The 22319-nt window shown below is 43.4% G+C and overlaps 4 protein-coding genes across 6 annotated transcripts; 2 read left to right on the plus strand and 2 right to left on the minus strand.

The window, feature by feature from the left end:
• Positions 1 to 46: 46 nt before the first annotated feature.
• rnasekb (ribonuclease, RNase K b) lies at positions 47 to 2519 on the minus strand. The gene is made up of 3 exons (XM_068580497.1): positions 2294 to 2519; positions 1268 to 1350; positions 47 to 775 (listed from the first exon to the last, which is right to left on the minus strand). Exons 1-3 carry the CDS (start codon positions 2369 to 2371, stop codon positions 631 to 633), a joined length of 306 nt encoding a protein of 101 aa, XP_068436598.1. The 5' UTR covers positions 2372 to 2519; the 3' UTR covers positions 47 to 630.
• A 388-nt stretch (positions 2520 to 2907) lies between these two features.
• On the plus strand, positions 2908 to 6402 carry LOC137787884 (chromatin complexes subunit BAP18-like). The gene is made up of 6 exons (XM_068580623.1): positions 2908 to 3219; positions 4023 to 4117; positions 4205 to 4306; positions 4390 to 4604; positions 4949 to 5053; positions 5561 to 6402. The coding sequence occupies exons 1-6, from the start codon at positions 3199 to 3201 to the stop codon at positions 5623 to 5625; spliced, it is 603 nt and encodes a 200-aa protein (XP_068436724.1). The 5' UTR covers positions 2908 to 3198; the 3' UTR covers positions 5626 to 6402.
• Positions 6403 to 6744: 342 nt separating this feature from the next.
• LOC137788120 (P2R1A-PPP2R2A-interacting phosphatase regulator 1) lies at positions 6745 to 15455 on the minus strand. 3 transcript variants are annotated; one of them, XR_011077712.1, is made up of 10 exons: positions 14855 to 15455; positions 13639 to 13723; positions 13512 to 13565; positions 13372 to 13418; positions 13232 to 13283; positions 13024 to 13088; positions 12694 to 12749; positions 12443 to 12527; positions 10188 to 12363; positions 6745 to 7820 (listed from the first exon to the last, which is right to left on the minus strand). XR_011077712.1 is itself a non-coding variant. In XM_068580950.1 (9 exons), the coding sequence occupies exons 1-9, from the start codon at positions 14953 to 14955 to the stop codon at positions 12255 to 12257; spliced, it is 654 nt and encodes a 217-aa protein (XP_068437051.1). In that variant the 5' UTR covers positions 14956 to 15455; the 3' UTR covers positions 9957 to 12254. The 3 variants fall into 3 exon arrangements, 1 of the variants encoding a protein (XP_068437051.1); XR_011077713.1 differs by lacking the exon at positions 6745 to 7820 and having other exon boundaries at positions 9957 to 10275; positions 10394 to 12363; XM_068580950.1 differs by lacking the exon at positions 6745 to 7820 and having other exon boundaries at positions 9957 to 12363.
• Positions 15456 to 16500: 1045 nt separating this feature from the next.
• Positions 16501 to 19750, plus strand: LOC137787984 (schwannomin-interacting protein 1-like). Its single transcript, XM_068580769.1, has 7 exons — positions 16501 to 16636; positions 17454 to 17637; positions 17848 to 17927; positions 18067 to 18154; positions 18474 to 18566; positions 18695 to 18812; positions 18933 to 19750. Exons 2-7 carry the CDS (start codon positions 17458 to 17460, stop codon positions 19025 to 19027), a joined length of 654 nt encoding a protein of 217 aa, XP_068436870.1. The 5' UTR covers positions 16501 to 16636; positions 17454 to 17457; the 3' UTR covers positions 19028 to 19750.
• The last annotated feature ends 2569 nt before the right edge of the window (positions 19751 to 22319 follow it).

The raw sequence follows: 22319 nt of genomic DNA on the forward strand, positions 1-22319 counted from the left end.
AGAACTATTCATAACAACATTCATAATGAAGACTCAAACTGTGGAGGTTTTTTTACACACACACTTTATTGCAAAGGATTTTTCACCATAACTCGTCACAATAAACACATTTCAGTAGTCGGAGAACATGTGGATCTCTCCTGAGAACCACAGGAGAACCTGAAGCTGGAATCCAGAGCAACGAAACAACAACCATCAAACTCCTCGTTTAGTGGAGGCTTTAATATTTAACTTTAATATTTAATCTTTAATATTTAACTTTATTATTTAATATTTAGTCTTTGATCCTTCATGTATTTGTCTCGCCGTTAATTATAATCTCGTAAAGTAACAAACTGAATGTAACAAGTTCTGAAGCCACAGAGAAGCTTTATGGAGAGGAATGTAACGTTTCCAACAACAAACAACAACAAACATCCCAACAACAACAACAAACATCCCAACAACAACAACAAACAACAAAACATCAGGGGCTGTAACTTTAAAATAAATTATTTTCGGATGTCACTTCTCCAATCAAGCGATCGGCGGGCGGGACAGGAAGTGGCTGTGGGCCGGGGGGCGGGACAGGAAGTGGCTGTGGGCCGGGGGGCGGGACAGGAAGCGGCTGTGGGCCGGGGGGCGGAGCCTCTATGTGACCATGTACTCCTGCCGCTTGTTGAGCCGGACCTGGCACAGCGACACGGCGCCCACCGCCACGTACACGCCGGCCGCGATGAAGCAGTTGATGCCGACCTGGTTGTAGAGACCGTAGATGTTCTGAGGAGGGTTTTTACTGCCGGACACGGGAGGAAGGTCAGATACAGAGCCTTAGATTATATATATATATATATATATATATATATATATATATATATATATATATATATATATATATATATATATATATGTATATGTATGTATATATATATATATATATATATATATATATATATATATATATATATATATATATACATATACATATATATATATATATATATACATACATATATATATATACATATACATATATATATATATATATATATATATATATATATATATATATATATATATATATACATACACATATATATATATATATATATATATATATAATAACATGTTAGATACAGAGCTTTATGTTATGTATTGCTTTATGTTATATATACAGCTTTATAATATATAGGTACATGTTATATAGAGAAATTTATATATGTATAGCTTTATATTATATTATAGAAGATGTTTGTCTCCTCCTTTCCCAGAATTCATAGCGACTCACTCGTTGCGGATGTCTTCCTCGGTGAACGGGACGTCCTCGATCAGGACGGCCGACTTGGCGCTGAAGAAGATGCCGAGCATCGCCTGCAAGCAGAGCTGCAGCTCAGTGTTCATGTTCAGCGGTTATGCAGACGCTTTGTCAATAAACAATAAACAAGTGTTTAATAGATACACATTAAAGTGTTTTATGTTTCCCAAATGAAAAAAGTGTCAAACAGCGAAGAGATATATATATATATATATATATATATATATATATATATATATATATATATATATATATATATATATATATATATCTGCTGGAAAGAGGTGACTTCCTCTTGTCACATGATGCTGAGCACGAGTCACATGATCCATTTAAAATCTTTTCTGTTCCTCAATTATTAAAAACACTTTAATAAAACTGTTTAACGTGGAACAACAATAATTAAAATCAGATAATCAATATTTAGATCAACAAACATCTGAAGTAATGTATGAAAAGACATTTTGACACCAAAGTACATAGAAACATTCCAATACAACCATAATAACAATATTAACAGTAATAATAAAAATAATAATAATACCAATAATAATCACAATAATAATAATAATAATAATAATAATAATAATAATAATAAAGTGTAGGACTGTGTCATTGATTTGAATGGAAGCACAGACATTAGCCACCGCCTCACCGGTCACTATACAGACAGGTGTTCTGCAGAAGCTCCCTGATCGATCAGCTGTATTGATTATATATTATATAATACGTATACATAAATATAAATGTATTCTCTCATGTACATGCAGCGTGGCCTCCGTGGGCGCCGTCTATTTCCCGGGGAGGGATTCACGTCCTAGGCTTACTCTGCGCCAGATGGTGGATGTTTCTTTATTTTAAAGGCTCGCGTGAGCTGACACAAGCACGCGCACTACTATAAACCTGCGTGTATAAAAAAAACGAAGCTCATTTACCGATTTAAACAAGTAGCTAATGATTATAACTCCAGGAAATAGTCGTCCCCATGCCCTTCCTCACCAGCATGATGACCCCCCAGATGCTGATCACTATCCCGCACGCGGCCATCTTCGGCCCGCAGAACAGAAGCGACGGCATGTCGGTGTTCTGCCGGATCGATCACAAGCCGATCACTGACTTCTTCCTGTTTGATTCCCTGAAATGATCAGCGGTCCGTTCCGTTCCGTTCAGGGCAGTCAGCTGATCCTCCTTGAGTTCGGGTTTACTCGGTGAAACTCGGCAACGCTCGTGACCCCGCAGCGCTGTCGACCAATGAAAAGATGGCCGGTTCGACAGGCCCCGCCCTTTCCTCCGAGACCGACCAACTACATTTATTTTTTTTAAACATTTTTTTAAAGTTGTGTTTACATTTAGATATATTTAATCATTAAAACATGTTTTTAAAAAAAATATATTTTATTTAGTTGAATTGGTATTTGTTTCAATTTTTATTTTTTATAATATACGTCCTGGTCCCTGCTCCACACCAGCTGGTGGCGATATTGCACCAATTAGTTTGCCAACCGCCAATAAATCTCAAAGAAGAAGATGCTCCGCCCTTTCCTTCGAGACCGACCAATAAAATAATGCCCAGTTCGACAGGCCCCGCCCTTTCCTCAGAGTCCGACCAATGGCGTTCAAGCTTCAAAGTCGCGCAAACATTCCCTTTATTCCGTCTTTGTTGCGGGATGTTTACACTTGTTTCCTGCTGAATATGTAACAGAGAAACTCCGCGGAATCGATTGTGATCGATGCATCTGATTGGATGCGTTTTCCACCGGCAGCTTCCGTGTTTTTAAAGAAAGAAAAAGCCTCGCCGACGTCCCTAAGCTGCAGGAAGCTAACCGGAGCTAGCTGCGGCGTTCTCGTGCTGTTTTGTCTGAACAGCACCGTTTCAACTAAAGTGACGTCATCTCGGTACCGACATGACGTCGGCCTCTGCGAAGGTGAGTTCTCACCTGCAGACCCGCTGAAGCCGAACGGGCTGCGGGGCGCAAAACCCGGACCGCCGCTCCCGGAGAGCGCGGCTCCGCTGTCCCGACCAGACTCCATTCAGAAAGCGGCTCATTTTACGGCTTCGCGCTGCGCACAGACGGACGTCCTGAGAAGTGCTCTCACTTTAACCGCTCTCTTAAATAAATGCTCTCCATTGAAGCGTTCGGCGTGCGGCTAAAGCAACAAACATGAACTCTTGACGTAGAAACCCAAACTACTGAGGACTGTTGTACCGGAGTGACTCCTCTTGATGTTTACTGAGCGGGCTGTTTGGTGTCATACTGACTCCTGCTGACGTCACTGATACCGTAATGATAATAATGTGCTCATCATCATCATCGTCATCATCATCATCATCTCACCTTTATTGATACACTTAACCAGTGGTGGAATGTAATAAAGTACATCTAACTCATGTACTTCATACACAATATTCTCATATTATCTTTCCTACATCTTTGAGATATAAATTGTACTTGTTTACTTCATCCCAGAGGCACATAAAGTACTTTTTATATTACTACACCTTCAAGGTACATATTGTATTATATACTGTACTCCATCTTCAAGGTACATGTTGTACTTTTTACTTTTGTACTTTAATGCAGCAGGAATATGAATCCAGAAACATCAATCAATACTTTTACTTCAATGATGTTTTTAATGCAGGACTACTGCAGTATTCTCACAGTGTGGTATTAGTACTTGTACTGCAGTACTATGAGTACTTGTTCACCTCTCCGTCGTCCTTCAGGTCGGAGAGATCTTCTCAGCAGCCGGAGCCGCTTTCACAAAGTTAGGAGAGCTGACGATGCAGCTGCACCCGGTGTCTGACTCCAGCCCTGCAGGGTGAGACACACACACACACACACACACACACGCACACGCACACGCACACGCGCGCATACACAGTGTGTAACTGGTGTGTGTCCTCAGGGCCAAGTGGACGGAGACAGAGATCGAGCTGCTGCGTCTGGCGGTGCGTCGCTTTGGAGACGACCTCAACAACATCAGCACCGTCATCAAAGAGAGGACCGTGTAGGTCTTCATCATCTTCTTTTTCTTCAGTTGTTCATTCATGTTCTCCTGCTCATTAATATTCATGAGCTCTTCTCCTGCAGCGCTCAGATAAAGAGCACGGTGAAGAGGAAGTTGTACGAGGACAGCCGAGTCCCCATTTCCTCTGAGACGCCGAAGAAGACGGTGAAGAAGGCCGCCGCCGCGCCGCCGGCGCCGCCCGCCGCTCCCGCCATGCCGGGCTCGCAGGTCGTCGTGGCGACGGGAATGCAGAACAACCCGTCTCTGGCCCCGCCCATCAAGAAGCAGAAGACGGCAGGTGAGCAAACGAACAGGAAGCGGCTTCATGGACAGGAAGTGGCTTCTAGACGCACACGAGGAGGAGCCTGGAGGAAATGAGTCTGGTTCATTCCTCCACACAGCTGCTGCTCATGGGACAAAACGCATTTTACTTTTATTCTCTGTACATTCAGTAGCTGAAGCGCTAATGCTAGTTAGTGGCGCTAACGTAGTGACGTTAGCGCCACTAACAGGACGAGCATCTGATCTCAAGCTGTGATTGGCTAGTCTGTGTTCAAAGGGCGGGGCTTACAGAGGGGGGCGTTAACACATTAAACCAAACCCCTCCTCTTCCTCTTCTTCTCCCTCCTCTTCCTCCTGCAGACGTGACTCTCAGCGCTCTGAACGACTCGGACGTGAACAGCGACCTCGTGGACATCGAAGGACTCGGAGACGGATCCTCCAGCAAGAAACTCAACTTCGACCAAGGTGAGCACTTTATCAAGTACACACTATGTACACACTATATATACACTATGTACACACTATATATACACTATGTACACACACTATGTACACACTATATATACACTATGTACACACTATATATACACTATATATACACTATGTACACACTATGTACAAACTATATATACACTATGTACACAGTATATATACACTATGTACACACTATATATACACTATGTACACACTATATATACACTTTGTACACACTATATATACACTATGTACACACTATGTACACACACTATATGTACACTATGTACACACACTGTACACACTATGTATACACACTATATATACACTATGTACACACTATGTACACACTGTACACACTATGTACACACTGTACACACTATGTACACACTATGTACACACTGTACACACTATGTACACACTGTACACACTATGTACACACTGTACACACTATGTACACACTGTACACACTATGTACACGCGTTCTGTCGTCCTCAGAGAGCCTGAACCTGGACTCCAGCCTCATCATGAACTCCAGTGACCTCCCCCTCCTGTCCCGCTGACCTTTGACCTCTGACCTGCAGCGTCTCCTCTGCAGCTCCATGTGATGCTTTTATAGTGAAATGTAAAAGTTAAAAAGTCAGAGGAACCAAATTTAAACCAATTTATCATTATTATTATTTTAATCACGTGACTTTGTGATCTTTTCAACTTTCAACTTTCTTTTTGTTGTTGAACAGAATAATGTTTCCATCAAAGAGTTTTACTGCTCAGTTCATCTTTTACCGTCTGGAAGTCCTCAAGTTACTAATGTCTCCAAAATAATGAACAACTTCATGTTTTAGTTTCTCTGAACAAAAGAGGAAGATTTGAAGACGTTGAATCCTCAAAGACGTTTTATTTTAGTTTCCTAGACACGATGCGGATACATTAATAAAATAACATCAGATTGACTTCATGTGATGCAAAATATTAATGCAGAATAAAAGTTGTTTGGATTAATTTAAAAAGAAACACACAAACATCTATGTGTGTTGACAGGAAGTAGAGTAAGTGAGTCTTTGAGGATCCTGTGGATGTTTCACGAGTAATTAAAGCGACTCGTTCAATAATCTGCATTAGTCTGGGACTATTGTCGGCGGCGGATTAATAATCCACGTTTGAAGCTCTGGTGAGAATTTACTGACGAGAAGAAATCTGTAGAAAATCCAGACTTTGTGCTCGAAGTCGCCGCGATCATGAAGACAGGAAATCAACTTGTTGAACATTTGACCAAACAGCTGCTGAAACGTTTTGATTATGTTGTTAAAAAATAAAGAAAACTAGTTTGTTTGTCTTTTCTTGATGCTTTGTTTCCTTCATTAAACACATGAAGCATGGACTTCTATACAACCAGAGGAGTCGCCCCCTGGTGGTCAGGAGAGAGAATGCAGCTTTAACACATGAAGCATAGACTTCTATACAACCAGAGGAGTCGCCCCCTGGTGGTCAGGAGAGAGAATGCAGCTTTAACACATGAAGCATAGACTTCTATACAACCAGAGGAGTCGCCCCCTGGTGGTAGAAAACATTTAAGCAACATTTGTAACTTTGGTTCAATAACAAACACATTTTCTGATACAATACAGATTTTATTGAGTTTTTATATACAATATAATATATATTTATAGTATGTAGATGAATTGTTTCCACTAAAACCAGAAAGTCATTCTGTGTCATTTTACAGCCATGAAATCCTCCGAAGGGAATAAACAACTTGAATATAGACTTTTATTTTACAGTTGCATAAAAATACATCGTCTCATTTGTTTTATGTAGAGAATTTGTCCAAAAAGAACAGAAAGAAAAAAAACTATCTACATTTTGAAAAATACTTGTGAATGTTTTCATGTGCTTTTAGTTCCCTTTAGTCCTCCAGCAGACACAAAGTCCTCACTCTGGTGGATCTGCGTCATTTTTCAGCACTTTCAACTTTTGACCCGAAAATAAAGCTGCTGGTTTTACGTTAAATCACAATTCTTTATTTCTTTACACAAAATATATATTGTTGCTGTTTCACGTTTATATTTTAAAGTGCTTAAAGTTTTTCATCTAAAAAAATAAATCTTTCGTTGATCAAACTTTCAGAGCCTGAAAAAAAGGTCTGCTGTAATAAGCAACTGGTTAGCTTAGCTTAGCATAAGGACTGGAAACTGGACGTTTTTTTAATCAAGATCTTGAAATCACTGATTTCTGATTATAAGTAAAAAAATGAATCATAAATATCTTTGTGCGTTGAAACCCTTCAGTTTTGTTGTATAATACTATATAATAATACGACACAATATAAACGTGGAACGCGCCCGGGAGGACCGGCACGTGAGCAACAGAAGAAAAACCTTTTTTTGGACTCGTTTTTGGGGGCCGGCTTTCGTTTTTGGGGGCAGGTCCTCGTTTTTGGGGGCGGGTCCTCGTTTTTGGGGGCGGGTCCTCGTTTTTGGGGGCGGGCCTTAGACGAGCGTTTCAGAAACTGCATTTTCTTCTTCTTTTGGCATCGGCTTCATTTCCCGGCACCGGAGGCTTCGCCGCTCCGCCGGCTCAGAACCGGACTCGCAGGAGGACATGGGGTCGGTTTCAGTGCTGAGAAATCACTGCGTTTCCTTTTTCTACCAGAGTGAAACTCACTTTAATACTGAAACGCTGGCGGGTTCCTTGCTACGCACTCCAGACCACAAACTGACACAAAGACCACCAATAAAAAAAAGGTTTCGCCGACTTCCTGTGAGGACGTACAAACAAACGAAGACGTGTAAACTAACAAAGCGTCAACTTGTAATAATTATAAATAAGAGGAAAGTACGAAGGCAGCTGATGAAAGTCATGAACTTATGAAATAAAGTTCCTGTTTGAGAAAAAGTCAACGAGCCCAAAGTCGTCGCCATCAAAAGAAACTTCCTCTTTTGTAAATGACCAAAGTCAGATTGATGTACACACAGTCCGTGTTATCTTATTTATACCTGTAATCAAAACATTATTCTATAAAATACTGAGCGGTTTGCAGAAGACGACGTATTAAAATGTCTGGATGGATGCGTCGGTTTACAGTCACAGAAGAAACTACAAGTCCCAGAGTTCACGTCTGGAAAGCATTGTGTGGTATTTTTGCTTAAAAAGTGTTTAAAATGAGTATTTTTTAAAAATAAATCATATTTGAACAAGTTGTCAGTGTGCTGGCTGATCCATAACTTTAATAAAATACAGTTTATTTTTACACAGTAAAAACCCTCAAAGCTCTTCATGAGTTATAGAAGCGTCTGTGGCCTTGAAATGAAATCAAATCTATGGAGACGAGACGCAGGAGACGAGATGCAGGAGACGAGACGCAGGAGACGAGACGCAGGAGACGAGACGCTGGAGACGAGACGCAGGAGACGAGACGCAGGAGACGAGACGCAGGAGACGAGACGCAGGAGACGAGACGCAGGAGACGAGACGCAGGAGACGAGACGCAGGAGACGAGACGCAGGAGACGAGACGCAGGAGACGAGACGCAGGAGACGAGACGCAGGAGACGAGACGCAGGAGACGAGACGCAGGAGACGAGACGCAGGAGACGAGATGCAGGAGACGAGATTCAGGAGACGAGACGCTGGAGACGAGCTGCAGGAGACGAGACGCAGGAGACGAGATGCAGGAGACGAACACATTCATGAATTCTCTGCTTCTCATAAGTATTTCGTGACATCGTTATATGTCGCGTTATGATCATCGTCTCTGACGGAGGGAAAGTCTTCATCGCTCTGAAGGGTTCTGGTAATGTTTATCTACTTTGTATTATTAAATAGAGATCATTATTAATCGATGCTGCGATATGAAATGCTGTCGTGGTTTGTTTATTCATGTTTTTGGGGCTTTTTTTGTCGACATCATAATTCTTGGAGCAAAATGGATCCGCACATTAATCTCATTCTTCCTTCAGACAGATTCAAATCTGTATTTCTCACAGTCAGAAATACAACAGAAGTTTGGTTTTTGGCACAAAGACTCGTGGATCGTGTCAGAAATATGAAAAGAAACGCAAATCCTGAACACGTTCCCTCTCCAGAAGCTCTCCACGTTTTAAGGCCGAACTCTGGAAGTAAATCAGACTGAAGTTTGTCTGAAGCAGGAGGAGCGAGAGAGGAAGCAGGAAACACTGAAGAGGACGACGCGTTACCCATCATGCAACAAACTAAAAAACATGAACCTCTTTTACTAGAACTGTGCAAAGTGCTGACAACGGGAACCAAAAGCTCTGGAAACATCTTTCTGGGGTCGAGACCCTCCAGGTGACGTCCAGACTTCACGCCCGGACGGACGTCTCCTGACAACCAGCGCCCGAAACAACTTCCTGTCCAGTGGGAAGTGACAGCGTCAGAAAAACAACCTCCTCCGAAATATGACGAGGCCTTGATGAGTGAGAAGCTTCACCTCCAGACGCACGCCGGAGAGCTTCTGACGACGCCGGAGAGCTTCTGACGACGCCGGAGAGCTTCTGACGACGCCGGAGAGCTTCTGACGACGCCGGAGAGCTTCTGACGACGGCGGAGAGCTTCTGACGCACGCCGGAGAGCTTCTGACGCACGCCGGAGAGCTTCTGACGCACGCCGGAGAGCTTCTGACGCACGCCGGAGAGCTTCTGACGACGCCGGAGAGCTTCTGACGCACGCCGGAGAGCTTCTGACGCACGCCGGAGAGCTTCTGACGACGGCGGAGAGCTTCTGACGCACGCCAGAGAGCTTCTGACGACGCCGGAGAGCTTCTGACGACGCCGGAGAGCTTCTGACGACGCCGGAGAGCTTCTGACGACGCCGGAGAGCTTCTGACGACGCCGGAGAGCTTCTGACGACGCCGGAGAGCTTCTGACGACGGCGGAGAGCAGACTTGACCGTGTCCTTTGGGCAGCGGCATAGACTTTGGGATGGATACGGATGACGTCATTATCACAATATTAACGCAGATGTTTTCTGATAACGGTATAAAACATAACCTGGCAATATGTGCAAAATCGCATCAAATAAACTGACGTTCATCAAACTTTCTAATCACAGTTTCCAGGGATCGATAATGTAAGTTCATATGGACACAATGAGATGTTGAATATTACCCTCAAACCAGCAACACTCCTTAAAGATGCGATGAAGGAAGAATCCAGAGCGTCCAGGAGAGCGGTCCATGAAGCAGAGGAGTTGGAACTGTAAAGTTAAAATAGAAGATGGACCGACGTCTGATGGCCTGATGGATGTTGAAGTTCTGTGAAACATTGAGTCATAATACAGATTTCACTTGGATGTCTGAGCTCCACCCACTGACCTTCATGAACCTCAGCGTGGACGCGTTCAGACTGAAGCCGTCACTTCCTGCACATTCAGTACGATCAGGCCGAAGAACCAGTGAGCTGCTCCCGCCGTCAGTACTCACATGTAGATATTAACACGCTCCCTCTGACCCGGAACGGCTCGTGAAACCAGTTCCTCAAACGTCTCCTCCAGTGAAACCAGCAGCTCCAGCCAGAGACTGAAGGCCCACGACCGAAACCAAACACACAGAGATCTGAGAGCTCGACGACCGAGAGGTTTGGTTTGGGCTCAAAGACCAAAAGAAAACCCACTTCACCCCTTCAGGGGGTTTTGGGCTGGAACCAAGATTGTTTCATTGGATTTTCAGGTTTTTGTAGATTCAGTCATTTGATTTAGGAAACGCAAAATTCATCATCTTGTCCAGCGGACGAGCGAAACATCTACTGATGGTTTAAGTGCTGCGAGAGTCCAGACGTCACCAGAGATCCATCTAAAGACATGAGCCTGATCACTGGATAGCCTGATCACTGGATAACCTGATCACTGGATAGCCTGATCACTGGATAACCTGATCACTGGATAGTCTGATCACTGGATAACCTGATCACTGGATAGTCTGATCACTGGATAGTCTGATCACTGGACAGTCTGATCACTGGATAGTCTGATCACTGGATAACTTGATCACTGGACAGTCTGATCACTGGATAGCCTGATCACTGGATAACTTGATCACTGGATAGTCTGATCACTGGATAACCTGATCACTGGATAGTCTGATCACTGGACAGTCTGATCACTGGATAACCTGATCACTGGATAACCTGATCACTGGATAGTCTGATCACTGGATAGTCTGATCACTGGATAACCTGATCACTGGATAACCTGATCACTGGATAGCCTGATCACTGGATAGTCTGATCACTGGATAGTCTGATCACTGGATAGTCTGATCACTGGATAGCCTGATCACTGGATAGTCTGATCGCCGGCGGTGGAACCAAAACGTTCCTGAAATGCCTCGACTTCTTTAAAGACACGATTCCGATCGTCTGTAGAAAAAAAAAAAGCTTTTTGCTACGTCTCGATTACAAATCAAGACCTCATTTGACCTTCTTCAGAAGACCTGGATCTTCATCATCATCATCATCATCATCATCATCAACGGGCCGGTCGTCCAAGAACCACGTCCCAATTTTAGGCTCCGACTCTTCTCTGTCGTCCGGAGACAATCAGAGAGGAAATGTTTACGGACGTCGTTCCACGACCTCAGACGAGCAGCGACGTCGCCGGAACGCCGCGCTCTCGTGCTCGGGGAGCGGTTTAGTCCGGTTGAGTCCGGTTGAGTCCGGTTGAGTGCGGTTGAGTCCGGTTGATTCCGGTTGAGTCCGGTTGAGTCCGGTTGAGTCCGGGTTGGTTTTTCCGCCCCGTTGACCAATCAGACGCCTCGTGGAGATCTGCCACCAACAGCCTCCTTCTCTTCACGTCCGTTTAGTTCCCCGAGGACACAACCGGCGTGTCCTCGGCTCCCAGAAGTCCCTCGTGACGACCCGGCGATGAATCCTTCGACCGTCGTTGTTAATTGGAGGGGGCGGGACGTTAGACGAACCGACCAATAGAAACGGGTTGCGAACAGATCAAAAGGCTGCAGAATAAATATCCAACGATCCAAAAAAACAAAAATACTTTCCCGCGACAATGTCTTCCACTCCTCTGGGTCTGAAAATAACGTGTTCGGAGGAAGAGGCGGGACTTACAGTGATGCCGGCAGGTGATTGGAGCAGAAATAAGGGGCAACGCCCCCTCCAAAGTTGCTGGTGGTCGGTCGGCAGCCACAGGGTGACGGGCGGGTCCGGGTGAGGAGGCGGGCTCTAGTGTCCAGGGTGCTGGTGGGAGGTGAAGGGGGTGAAGGACGGGGGAGGGGAGAGAGACAGAGGGCTGGCGCCCCCTGCAGGAGGCGAGTCCCCCGCCTGCGAGACGCTGCGGGGGGGAAATACACTTTACTGGTGACTTTATTCAACTTTTATACGTCGATGTGTCAATCAAGGCTGAGCCTCACCTGACGGTGTAGCTGCTGCGGTGGGCGGGGTCTGTTACCCCGGCCACAAAAAGCTTCTTCGGGGGTCCGTCAGACTCCACCCCTCCTGAGACAAAGGAGGTCACAGCAGAGGTCACACCAGAGGTCACAGCAGAGGTCACAGCAGAGGTCACGCCAGAGGTCACTAACAATCTTTACGTTAAATTCCTTAAACTCTTAAGTGCAGGCCGACAGAGCGCTGCCAGAAGGAACTGAGGATCATGACGCGTTACCTTTCCTCTTGAGGGGAGTTAATGCCGGCCATCTCACCGCGGCACTGAGCGCTGGTCTGTAAACACACATCAACACACGTGTAAACACACACGTACACACACATGTACACACATATAAACACACACGTACACACACATGTACACACATATAAACACACACGTACACACACATGTACACACATATAAACACACACGTACACACACATGTACACACATGTACACACAGACCACACCAGCAGCGGCCTCTAGGTGGCGACGGCAACGACGCGTCAAACACCACAGAAGAAGAAACTTCCGAGCTTATTTTACTTTGCAATGAAACACAATCACCTGAACCTCCGGGTCGGACTCGGGGACGAGTTGGGCGTCACGCCGCTGTCCTGCTGCGGGAACCACTGAAGAAGAAAGAGGAAGACCATCAGGACCCTCTGGACCCACTGATGTGGATCCCTATAAAGACTACATTACCCATGAGCCATAGCATTCTAGTAAAAACAAACCGCCACAATAAAAGCCCGCTGGTGAAAGAGACGCTCACCACGTGGTTGTGCCACTGGCTGACGGGAGGAACTGGGATCAGACTGGAAGCACTGGGAGAGAAAAGAGAGAGTGAGGGTGAGAGCTGACCTGTGTGTGTGTGTGTGTGTGTGTGTGTGTGTGTGTGTGTGTGTGTCGTACCTTCGTCTCTGCAGACCTCCTCTGAGTGTCATCTCCATGTTCTCCTCCTGTAGTAAACACAAACTGTGTTGACCTTCGACCTTTAAACTAAAGAAGAAGAAGAAGAAGAAGAAGAAGAAGAAGAAGAAGAAGAAGATCACCTGCTTCTTGTCGGGTCTGTCTCCGGTCAGAGAGAACGGAGAGACGGGGACGAGCTGGAGGGAAAGATGGACGGAGGTCAGCCGGTGTTATGAGTGTTATAATTATCATTATTAATGTTGTGATTACCTGTGAGGGGCAGCTGGGGTTAATGGACACGCTGCTGCGTCGGTACCGAGCCGAGGACACCGGACTGAAGACCGTCATCCCGTCACTGAGAGAGAGAGAGAGAGAGAGAGAGAGAGAGAGAGAGAGAGAGAGAGAGAGAGAGAGAGAGAGAGAGAGAGAGAGACCTTCACATGAAGAAACAGACAGGCAGCTGGATGACATGAAGCTACTTTTAACTACCTAAATAACCGTTAAGTAGTTTCCTCAGAACATTTTGGGATTTCATGTTTTTTTATTATACGTAAAATCTGATGAATAAATGCACACAATTATAATAAAATCTGAGCGCCAAAAAAATGTCTGAAGTTTATATTTTATTTTACCAAGTACTGCTTGGTGGAGTAAAAGTATGCGTAATTTAAGAGTGGGTCCAATACACAATAGTATGGAAGCCCACTTATGCCACACAAAAAAAAATTAGGACCAAAAAAATAAATAAATAAAAATTAGGACCAAAAAAAGAGAAAATTTAGGAGAAAAAAAAAATTTAGGAACAAAAAAAAACATAAATAAAAAAAAAAAAAAAAAAAATTTAAGACCAAAAAAAAAAAAAAAATTTAGGACCAAATAAAAAAAACAACCTGTTTCATTTCAGGAGAGAAATAACAACTTAACTACAATTGTCAAAATTACAGTTACAGCCTAAATATAATTGTAGATAACATTTGTACACACAAAGTACATTGTTGTCCTTCCAGGCTTACAAGTGGTTGACACTGACTATCTTTTGGTAAATAACAAGAGCACTTGAATATAAAACAGTGCTTGCAATGTTAAATTAAAAGAATATGTGAATTGAAACAAGATTGGACTATTTTGTGACTTGTACTTGTTTTCTTGTATGAAAAATACATATTTACATTTAAATAAAGGCATTCTAAAACCAAAGTGATGAAATAAGGTATTGCTCAGATTTTTTTTTTTTCGTCAACAAAAAAAAATAAATCCCCCTAATTTTTTTTTTTTTTAGTCTTAATTTTTTCTTTTTTTTTTTGGTCCTAAGTTTTTTTTCTTTTTTTTTTTGGTCCTAAGTTTTTTGTGTGTCGGGAATGGGCTTCCATACAATCCTGCGTCTTAAGTAATGTGTAACTCTGTGTGTCTTATGAACAAGGCCAAATAAAAATAATGTTCTTTTTTCGAATGGAGTTTGGCGTTGCCCACTTGCAGTACCACTGACCTGACACTGGTGATCATGGGGGCGCTGTTCGACCTGCGGAGAGCCCCGCCCCCGGCCCCGCCAGCTGCGCCTGCGCACTGGTCCACCTCCATCCGTTCCATACCGCTCTCGCTCCGCAGGCCCGGCGGTGGCGGCGCCAAAGCGGCCGGCCTCCGACCCACCGACGGCGGCGTCGGGCTCTAACTCAAGCCCGGTGGAAGCCCGAACCCGCAGGCCTCGCGAGCAGCAGCGGCAGCCGCAAAAGCGAGATTTCTGAGCCGGGCCCAGCGCCACGGAGAACACGCTGTTTTTGAAATTAATGGCGTCTGGTTGAAACGCGCCCGTCGGTCCGCGGCTGCAGCGGGAAACTTTTTTTTTAATTCGAGTCCGCGCAGCTGACGTGACTTTTAGGGTTTAGCTGTGGAGCTAACTTGTGTTTTTTGCAATAAAAAAAAAATAAAAAGATCAGAAACCCGCTGAAGCAGCAGCGGGGACAAGTCCTCCGGGAGAGCCGGTCCCACGGCGCCCCCAGACCCACGAGAGCTCCCGCAGAGTCCCGGAAACACCGCAAAAATAACACTTTGAAAGATTTTCACAACATTAGAGTCCTTCACCAAATAGAGGCAGTTCAGCCTCTGGGGAAACAGCGCCGCCCGCCGGCCACGCGGGGAACTGCAGCGCCGAGGAGCGCAGCGATTATTAATTAACGCTTTAATTATATCAAATAGCTTTTTGTTGTTTTTTTATCGTAGTTTTTAATATCCATTTATTCATTTTGTTAAACATTTTTTCATGTTTTTATTTAAAACCTTATTTTGTATTTTATTTTTTCGTAAATGTGCTGCATGAATAGAGCTAGTAGAGTTTTATATTTCATATTTAAATAGTGGTTCTATAAATGTATTAATACATTCATAATGACATCTATTAAATGCTAATGAATTGACTATTGATGACTTAAACAGTGTATGAAAATAACTAGGAGAGATTTTCAGAGTTCCAGAGTAAAAAATATTACAAATATAATAAAGAATATGTATGTATGTTATATAAATACATTAATAATTTAATGCATCACAGTAAAGCCTGAAACATGAGAAAATACCCTATGAATAAAACTTCTTGGATTATTATAATAAAATTAAAGTTATTATATATTATAATAATATTTTAAATGATCTGCTTTGAGTCGTCATCTTCAAAACATGATGGAAGGGGACAGCGGCCTGTAACCCCTTCACTGCCGCCAGAGACCAGAACTCCACCCATCAACCCACCTACCTACATACATCCTTACCTATCCATCTATCCTTCCTTCCTATCCATCTATCCATCTATCCTTCCTTCCTATCCATCTATCCATCTATCCTTTTATCCTTCTACCAACCTATATATCTACCTACCTGCATAGCTTGAGCTAATTAGCATCTGTAGCCCTTGACAGGTCATGACAAACACAACAGCAAACAGGACGAAAGACATCACACAAAGTTGTATTGTTTGATATGACGTCATACTAATGAGGTCATGTCTCAATATAATGACTGACAGGAGCTTCATGTGTTCAGAAGGAGCTCAGAGGAGCCAAGATTAATGTGGGAGGCGAGGAAAGAGGAGGAGGAAGAGTGGAGGAGGAGGAGGAGGAGGAGGAGGAGGAGGAAAGGAGCGTCCTGCCTTCTTCCTCCTGACGGAGTCAAACAACTTTCAGGACTTTGAACAACTTTCCGCGGACATGTTTCCTTAACGCGGCCGCGTCCCGCAGCGCGCCGGCGGCATGGCGCAGGGAGCCGCCTGCAGGTGACGGTAGGTCCGGGAGAAGCTCCGCGGCGGCCCGCCAACAACACGCGGGACGCGGGCTGCCTCCTGCGGGGGAGGGCGGCTCTGATCCCGGTCACCACGAAGCCTGCAGAACAACAAGTATCTGAGACTAGTACTGAGTACAAGTATCTGAGACTAGTACTGAGTACAAGTATCTGAGACTAGTACTGAGTACAAGTATCTAAGACTAGGAGTACTGAGCACAAGTATCTGAGACTAGTACTGAGTACAAGTATCTGAGACTAGTACTGAGTACAAGTATCTGAGACTAGTACTGAGTACAAGTATCTGAGAGCATGAACTGTCATGATGACGTAATACACATCTAGAAGATGAAAACTGCGAATTTTACTTTAAAAACTACTTATAATAACTTATAAATAACTTTTTTATTTTCTTCATAATTACTGTAATTAATCATCATTTTAGCTGATAATGTGTTATTAAGTAATATATATATATATATATATATATATATATATATATATATATATATATATATATATATATATATATATATATATATGTATATATATATATATATATATATATATATATGTATATATATATATATATATGTATATATATACATATATATATAATGCATATATATGTATACACACATACATATATATATATATATATATATATATATATATATATATATATATATATATATATATATATATATATGTATATAGTTAGGTAGTTGATTATTTAATATTATTCATTATTTATGTTGGAGGAGCTCAAAACATAACATTGATTTAAAGTCTAATTCTTATTATTTTATTCTTTAAAGGAGGATGGAGGAGGAGAAAGAGAAGGCTGAGGAGGAAGAGGAGGAAGAGCTTCATCATCATGTGGAAGCGGCGGCGGCGTCCTCTGTGGACTGCCAGGGTTTTCCCATGATGCACTGGGAGGAGCTGGGCCTGAGGATAGCTGAGTTGGAGAAACAGGAGCAGGAGAGGAGGGAGAGGTCAAAGGTCAGCTGTGAACACAAGCAGGTGGTAATGTTTCCCAAAGACTACATTACCCATGATGCTCGGTGCGTTCACGACGAGCGCCGACGTCATTGTTATGAGTTCATCTCAAGTTTCAAGCTCAAAGTTGACGATACGTTCACGTTGTTTCAACTCATTTCTGCTGAAAACACGTCTGTTTGATGCTTCAGTGTTGCATTGTGGGAAATGTAGGATCCGCCGTGGAGAGACGTCTGGGAAGAGGAGGAAGAGGAGGACTGCAGCAGGTGTCGGGTCGCCGTCGTCACATCACGGTAACGAAGATACGGATGTTTTAGTTTAGCTCCTGAGTCGTGCTTCATTTTAAATGTCAGAATAATTCATATCTAATAGTTACAACATGTTTATGACATGTTTATATTTGTAGTTTATTGTTTTATTATCTTTTTACAGATTTCACAACCACAGAAACCTGCAGCTGTGCTTCATCAACAACAGCGACAGTGAAGACGAAGAGGAAGAGGAAGGAAGCAACAAGAAGGTCTCAGTGTAGTCCTGGTCCTCTATAGTCTCAGTGTAGTCCTGGTCCTCTATAGTCTCAGTGTAGTCCTGGTCCTCTATAGTCTCAGTGTAGTCCTGGTCCTCTACAGTCTCAGTGTAGTCCTGGTCCTCTATAGTCTCCGTTAGCTCCTTTAGAACCATTAGCTCCATTACCATCGTTAGCTCCTTTAGCACCGTTAGCTCCTTTAGCACCGTTAGCCCCGTTACCGCCGTTAGCCGTCAGCTGAAAGTCACCATGTTGAGAGCCGTGTGGAGGCAACCCCTCCTTCACAGACATGACCCCCCCCTTCTCCTCACAGGAAGTGGGTCGTACCGGCCGCCGTGGAGCCGGGCTGAAACAGGAAGTGGTCATCGCTCTGCGGACGCTGAGAGACGAGCTGCTGGCGACGCAGGTAGAGACAAGAGTCTGTTGTTTACAGAGACAGTGTGTGAAGAATGTGGAGACTTAGAGCTGTGTGTGTGTGTGTGTGTGTGTGTGTGTGTGTGTGTGTGTGTGTGTGTGTGTGTGTGTGTGTTGCAGCGTCTGGTCGGCAGCATCTGTGTTGCTGAGCGGAAACATCTGGAGCGTTGGGAGCTGCAGGAGCGTTCAGCGCAGCAGCTCAGCAGCCTGGGAGCATCACTCCAACAGGAAGTACACGGTACACACACACACACACACACACACACACACACACACACGCACACACACACACACACACACACACACACACACACACACACACACACACACAGGACTGAATCGTTGACTCTTCTTCCAGCTCTGAGCTCTCAGCTCGTGGCCCAGCTGCTGGTTCGAGACCAGCTGAGGACCAAGCAGGACGCCATGCTGCTGGACCTGCAGGACCTGACCTGAGGACCAGGACCTAACCACCAGGACCAGAACCAGGACCAGGACCAGGAGAACCCAACAGGAAGACGTGTTGCGGTGACGTCAACACGCTCACAACAACAATCACCCAAAAACTAGACTATAGACGTTTATTAAAGCAGCGAGACGCTGACCTTTCCAATCAAGCTGTAGCTCTGCTATCACCGTTAGCGCCGTTAGCTCTGTTATCACCGTTAGCTTTGCTATCACCGTTAGCTCCGTCACCACCGTTAGCTCTGTTAGCCATATTGTTTCTATCGAGGTGAAATGATGAGTCTTTGGTTCTTAATCAGACGTTTTGATGCAAACGAGGAAACTAACTTGTTAATTAATTTTCAAAGAAAAGAACTTTAACAACTTAATTCATATTTTATGTTATTTTTTTCTTTTCATATTCAGATGACTAAATATAAAAAAACTACAGGTATAAAGACTTTGTTTGATATGTGAGATTATTTTATAATATAAGTATTTAACGCTTCAGGTTGTTGTTGTTTACTCATAAACAAAGGGAATAATCCACTGAACACAGTGTTTGTGTTATGAAATATTGTTCTGATGTTGTATTATTTTGTTGTTTAAGACACATAAATATAAACTTATTTTTTAAGGATGTGACATTTTATACTTTACACACAAATGATATTTAGATCATTTAAAGACATTTTAATCCATAAAGAGATGAATGTTACACAGAAGGTTTTATAAAGTGATGAAGAATTCATTAATATGAAGAAAACATGTTTTATTTTTCATGTATTTAGAAAAGCTTTCAAATGTAAATAAAATGTAAAACATTAATTATTAAATATATTTTGATGGTATTTAACTCAATGTATTTTATTGTTTCCTTTATTGTGTTTAACTTTTTCTAAATATATATATATAAAAAAAATATATATATTTATTAAAAAGTTTTTTTTAAACTTTTATTTCTCATTGACTCCTGATAGTTCTATGAACAAAAAAAAAATTTGGAAAAAAAAATAGGACCAAAAAAAATGAAAAAATTTGGACCCCAAAAAAATTAGTGACAAAAAAATGGGTCAATAAAAATAAAAATAAATAAAATCAACTTTTTTTTCTGGACAAAAATAATTATCGACTTTCTTTTTTTTTTTCGTTGTCTTTTTTTTCTTCGTTCACTTAAAAAAAGGCAACGAAAAAAACAACCCATTTGTTCCAGGAGGAAAGTATGGAAGACCATCCCCGCCACCAGAAGGCTTCCATATGGTCCTCATTGACTCCTGATGGTTCTCATTGTTTAATGTCAGAATGATTCTGTTGGTTCATTCCTCTGCTGCTGTTAGACCTGAGATTATACTGTTTACTCTCCGGCTCACACACACTAATGAGAGGAGGAAGAGGAGGAGAGGAGGCCCTCTTCTTCTCATCCTCCTCTCTTCCTCCTCCCTCTCTCCTTCTCCTCCTCATCCCCCTCTCCTCCTCCTGCTCCTCCTCCTCATCCCCCTCTCCTCCTCCTGCTCCTCCTCCTCCTCCTCCTCCTGCTCCTCCTCCCTCTCTCCTTCTCCTCCTCATCCCCCTCTCCTCCTCCTCCTCCTGCTCCTCCTCCTCCTCCTCTGCAGTCCCTGTATTGAGTTTCCTTCCTGCGGTTCTGACTGAATGAACGCTGATCAATTATTTACAGAGCAGCTGAAGGTCAGAGGAGAAAAACCCAGAGAGACCCTTCATGCCCCGAGACACCAGGAGAGAGGAGGAGACCAGGAGGAGGCCATAAGGAGACCAGGAGGAGACCAGGAGGAGAGGATAAAGAGACCAGGAGACTAGGAGGAGACCATAAGGGAACGAGGAGGAAGCAATGAGGCGATAAGGGGACCATAAGGATGCAATAAGGGGACGAAGAGGAGACGAGAAGCAGAAGATGAGGGGATGATAAGGAGACAAGGAGGAGACGATAAAGGTACAAGAAGGAGACGATAAAGGTACAAGAAGGAGACGATAAAGGTACAAGAAGGAGACGATAAAGGTACAAGAAGGAGACGATAAAGGTACAAGAAGGAGACGATAAAGGTACAAGAAGGAGACGATAAAGGTACAAGAAGGAGACGATAAAGGTACAAGAAGGAGACGATAAAGGGACAAGGAGGAGACGATAAAGGTACAAGAAGGAGACGATAAAGGTACAAGAAGGAGACGATAAAGGGACAAGGAGGAGACGAGAGGACGGATGAAGGTACGTCTGGTTCCTGTTAAAAGTTGTAAAGCTTCTAACTGGTTCAACTGTAACACGTTGAGCTTAAAAAACATTGTTCATAAAACTGAGTTTAAGTCATTTTTTAAGGAGATTGTTTGACTGGTTTCCAGTGTGAGGCATTTGCTGCTTTCTTTACCGTCATGAAAAGTTTTTAATGCTTTGAACCGTGGGGAAATTATTTATTTATTATTTAGAGCAGATGTATTTCTGAATGTGGATTCCTAAATGTGGATTGAAGATGATTCACAAGTCTCTACGATTACCACGTGTTTCAAAGTGTTGCAAAATGTTTCAAAAATGTTTCAGTGTTGCAAAATGTGTCAAAATGTTTCAAAGTGTTGCAAAGTGTTTAGAAACAGTTTCTAAAGTGTAACTGTGACTGTAATCCTGGAGGAAAAGTTTCCCTCACTGAGGATGTAGTTTAGTTCACATCTTTTCAGAGTCTCATTGGATCGGAGGACGTTTTTAAAACGCCCAAAAAGCCGAACGGAAGATGAAACATCAGTTTGTCAGAAAAGATTTAATGTAAAAGAGATGAATGAGGATTAAAACAGAGGATTCTTCACCTCCCTGGACTTCAGCCTCATTGCTCCACAGCTGGATGAAGAGGCTTCCGGAAGGCTTCGTTAATGATTGAGCGGCTAATTGAGCGAAACTTAGTCTTCATCAGCAAAAACGCCGGCGGTACATTGTGAACGAGGCCCCAAACTAATGACGCTGTGGTTTTCTTTTATCACACCCTCTTCGTCACAGGAACTCTTTCTGCACACCGGAGACGCGGCTCAGAGGCCGGCGAGGATGGACTGAGGCGAGCCGGATCGACAGGAGGGAAGGACGAAGGAAGGACGAGGGAAGGGCGAGGGAAGGACGAGGGAAGGACGAAGGAAGGACGAGCGAAGGACGAAGGAAGGACGAAGGAAGGACGAAGGAAGGACGAGCGAAGGACGAAGGAAGGATGCCTCGGTGAGGCCCGAAGGAGCCGAGATGACGCCAGACGAACCCGAACCCTTCCAGTAGCCTCCACGGGTCCACTATGGGGTTGAGCCAACTCTCCACTCCGGA

This window comes from Clinocottus analis, unplaced genomic scaffold, assembly GCF_023055335.1.
Source record: "Clinocottus analis isolate CAN_PGR_092001 unplaced genomic scaffold, fCliAna1.0.p SCAF_17, whole genome shotgun sequence".
Classification (NCBI taxonomy): Eukaryota; Metazoa; Chordata; class Actinopteri; order Perciformes; family Cottidae; genus Clinocottus; species Clinocottus analis.

Bases quoted from the DNA above. Each gene is read 5' to 3' on its own strand.
- rnasekb (XM_068580497.1), bottom strand. From the start codon at position 2,371: ATGCCGTCGCTTCTGTTCTGCGGGCCGAAGATGGCCGCGTGCGGGATA. The intron at 1,351-2,293 runs GTGAGGAAGGGC...CTCTGCTTGCAG, and splicing joins TCTGGGGGGTCATCATGCTG to GCGATGCTCGGCATCTTCTT. The intron at 776-1,267 runs GTGAGTCGCTAT...CGTGTCCGGCAG, and splicing joins GAGGAAGACATCCGCAACGA to TAAAAACCCTCCTCAGAACA.
- LOC137787984 (XM_068580769.1), top strand. From the start codon at position 17,458: ATGGAGGAGGAGAAAGAGAAGGCTGAGGAGGAAGAGGAGGAAGAGCTT. The intron at 18,155-18,473 runs GTCTCAGTGTAG...TTCTCCTCACAG, and splicing joins AGGAAGGAAGCAACAAGAAG to GAAGTGGGTCGTACCGGCCG. The intron at 18,567-18,694 runs GTAGAGACAAGA...TGTGTGTTGCAG, and splicing joins ACGAGCTGCTGGCGACGCAG to CGTCTGGTCGGCAGCATCTG.
- LOC137787884 (XM_068580623.1), top strand. From the start codon at position 3,199: ATGACGTCGGCCTCTGCGAAG. The intron at 3,220-4,022 runs GTGAGTTCTCAC...GTCGTCCTTCAG, and splicing joins TGACGTCGGCCTCTGCGAAG to GTCGGAGAGATCTTCTCAGC. The intron at 4,605-4,948 runs GTGAGCAAACGA...TTCCTCCTGCAG, and splicing joins CAAGAAGCAGAAGACGGCAG to ACGTGACTCTCAGCGCTCTG.
- LOC137788120 (XM_068580950.1), bottom strand. From the start codon at position 14,955: ATGGAACGGATGGAGGTGGACCAGTGCGCAGGCGCAGCTGGCGGGGCC. The intron at 13,724-14,854 runs GTCAGTGGTACT...TCTCTCTCTCAG, and splicing joins CCCATGATCACCAGTGTCAG to TGACGGGATGACGGTCTTCA. The intron at 13,419-13,511 runs GTGATCTTCTTC...TGTTTACTACAG, and splicing joins ACAGACCCGACAAGAAGCAG to GAGGAGAACATGGAGATGAC.